The sequence below is a fragment of the Cariama cristata genome, unplaced genomic scaffold, assembly GCF_000690535.1.
Source record: "Cariama cristata isolate BGI_N322 unplaced genomic scaffold, ASM69053v1 scaffold4036, whole genome shotgun sequence".
Taxonomy (NCBI): domain Eukaryota; kingdom Metazoa; phylum Chordata; class Aves; order Cariamiformes; family Cariamidae; genus Cariama; species Cariama cristata.
This window is the reverse complement of record NW_009623646.1, coordinates 41,216-43,746: the sequence shown is the minus strand read 5'-3', so window position 1 is coordinate 43,746 and position 2,531 is coordinate 41,216. Positions and strand designations below refer to the sequence as shown.

Genomic DNA, 2,531 nt, shown 5'->3' with positions numbered 1-2,531 from the left:
AAAATGAGGGAGGTGCAGGCGTCGCCAGCAGCCTCAGTCCAGGGCCAGCGAGGGGATCTTGCAGACGAAGGGGAAGGCTCTGCTGCAGGCGTTGTCATTCCAAGAGCGCAGCGCTACCCCCCCAAAACAACAAGGCGTTAGCCGAAAAAAGGCACGAGGAGGTAACCATGCACTGCCCTTGGGACCGGGACCTCCTGCCGTTGTGGGGGGCTTTCCCTGGATGTGCTTCCATTTGCACTGCTCCCAGCTGTGCCCCCTCCCAGCATCCCAGTCCCTATCCTGGGGATGCTGGTGGGGATGCCTGGCCCCAGCTCGAACACGGTAGCAGGGAAGCAGCTTCAAACACAGCCCCGTACCTCACAAAATATCAACAGGCTGCTTGTGGATGGGGCATCTAGGTGTGTCCAGGGGGGCTGGATACACCTGACTGGTCTCACTGGCAATGAGGCTGTGAAGTGGGCTTTTTGCACAAGCAGGGTCTTGCCCCACTTCAGCAAGATGCCCCTGGCCTGAGCTAGGGAGGGAAAAGCTGGCAAACTGATGGCTGTTTCCACGGGCCTCCCATGTGGGAGAGGAAAGGGGAAAATTTGACCTTTGGCTAAATTCAATAATCCTTCAAGGTGGATGATGCTCCCTGCCTGCCACTGCAACAGGAGAGGGAGCTGGGCTGTGAGCAGAGGGAGAGCGAGAGTGTGGGTGTGTGTAGGTATATACATGGTGAAAGAGAAAAAACATCCCTTCTCTGCAAAGAAAAAAGAAAATAATAATAAAAAATTAAAATGCAAATCTTCAGCCTGCCACCAACCTCTTCAGAAAAGCATGAGCTGCAGTGGATTAAATTTATTGACATGCAAATAAGACTTAAGGTGCCCTCAACGCCCGGCGCGGCACTTACCGCTGCTGTGCCTGTACCAGATCTGCACGCAGTCCTCCTCCTCCGGGATGGAGTGGATCCCGTCGTCGGGCTGACTGCCGTCCCAGTAGTGGTAGTCGTAGGAGGAGCCGTCCGTCCACTCGAAGTGACCTTCCTGAGCGGAGAAAGATCACAGAGCCACATTTGCAGAGGGTGGGGGTCCCGCTCCCTTGTAGACCCCATCCCCATCCCCGGTGCCACACAGCCTGGGGACACAGGAAGAGACTGGCACCTCTCAGGAAAGGCCAAACAGCTCGTTTGGGTTTTACAACAGAAATCGTACCCTGGAAAGCCCCAGCATTCACAGGGCTCTCACCAGGGGAAACCCAGAATTAAACCTATATATTTTTTAACACACCCCCCTGGTTCTGTGTTCCTTTTCCTTTTCCATTCCCTTGCCAATATCTACAAAAAATTTGCTGGCATGGGACTGTGATTCTGATAGTCTCAGTTTTAATTTGTTACATATTAGACTATATATTTCCAACATGTCAGCTTTGAAAAGTTGCAGAGTATCGCAAGAAAGCAATGAAACTTGGTGATTTTTGATGTTGGAGACATTTTCAGTTTATTTGCTCCTCTTGGACCAGCAATACAATACTCTTTCTATTAATCCATTAGTAAAAAATGATGTGAATAATTAGTAATTATTAACATATTAATTTTAGTAACACTTTTCTTTTAAAAGCAGACTGGAGGGGATGAAATGACAAGTTTCCCCCATGCACTGCACAGCAGACCCTACACCACCACCTGATTAATGGGGCTATAAGGAGCGAAGAAGAAAACCAAGGGGCTTTCCAGGGGGAAAACACAGGGAAGTGAATTTTTCAAAGCCATTTCACTCATGGTTATGGGGAGCTCTCACCTGCCGCAGGTCGTTGAGTCCCGTCCAGATGTCGGTGGGGATGCCCGGCACGCGGCTGTTCACCAGGTCATACACGAAGACGTTTTCTTCCCAGCTGGCAAAACACAGCAACACAGAGCTGCTGAGGGGTATGTCGGACAAATGGCCAGGCATGCCCCTAAGCATTCACCCTACGGCATCGCCAAATGGGGCCCCCTCTTCTAATTGCTGTTGATTACTTTCCCAGGTCTGTGCAAGAGGTGCGTGGTGTGGATGAGAGCTGGGGGAGAGGGACTGGGTAAGCCTGTATAATCATGTTGTATTTCTATCCCTTTTTCGAGAGTAAAATTTAGGGAATACTATGTCAGTTTTCCTGCCGGGCCAGGAAAAGGCTTTTTTTTACATTGCCTTTGTGTGCCCAGTGCATCTAGTGACTGCTGCAGAGGGATGCTTAGGCTGGGACACGGGTCTGCAGCTGGCACAGAGGTTGTGCTGTGGGAATGGGACTTTGTCCCCATTTTCCTTCTTCCCCAGGCCGTGCCAGGGTGGGATGACACGTTTCTGCGGCCCTCACCTATGGATGGAGGCCAGCTTGGCTGATCTGATGCCAATGGAGAACTCGGCGCAATAGAGGTCAGCTTCGGCCCAGGTTTTGTTGATGGGGAAGTAGCGGTAGCAATGGCCTTCGTACTCTGTCCAGAAGAGTGGGCAGGAGTAGGCGTGGACAGGCTCCGGCATGGCTGGGGACAGAGCAGAGGACATCCAGCAGCC

General features: G+C 51.6%; 1 protein-coding gene across 1 annotated transcript in view; it reads right to left on the bottom strand.

Annotated features, from left to right (window-relative positions):
- Nucleotides 1-26: 26 nt before the first annotated feature.
- CLEC19A (C-type lectin domain family 19, member A) overlaps nucleotides 27-2,531 on the bottom strand; it is an 8,311-nt gene continuing 5,806 nt past the window's right edge. The window contains exons 2-5 of the mRNA XM_009702813.1: nucleotides 2,335-2,500; nucleotides 1,782-1,875; nucleotides 896-1,028; nucleotides 27-113 (exon numbers count right to left, since the gene is read on the bottom strand). Of these exons, the coding sequence (XP_009701115.1) occupies nucleotides 34-113; nucleotides 896-1,028; nucleotides 1,782-1,875; nucleotides 2,335-2,500 (473 nt within the window). The 3' untranslated portion in view covers nucleotides 27-33. The remainder of the gene's footprint in view (nucleotides 114-895; nucleotides 1,029-1,781; nucleotides 1,876-2,334; nucleotides 2,501-2,531) is intronic.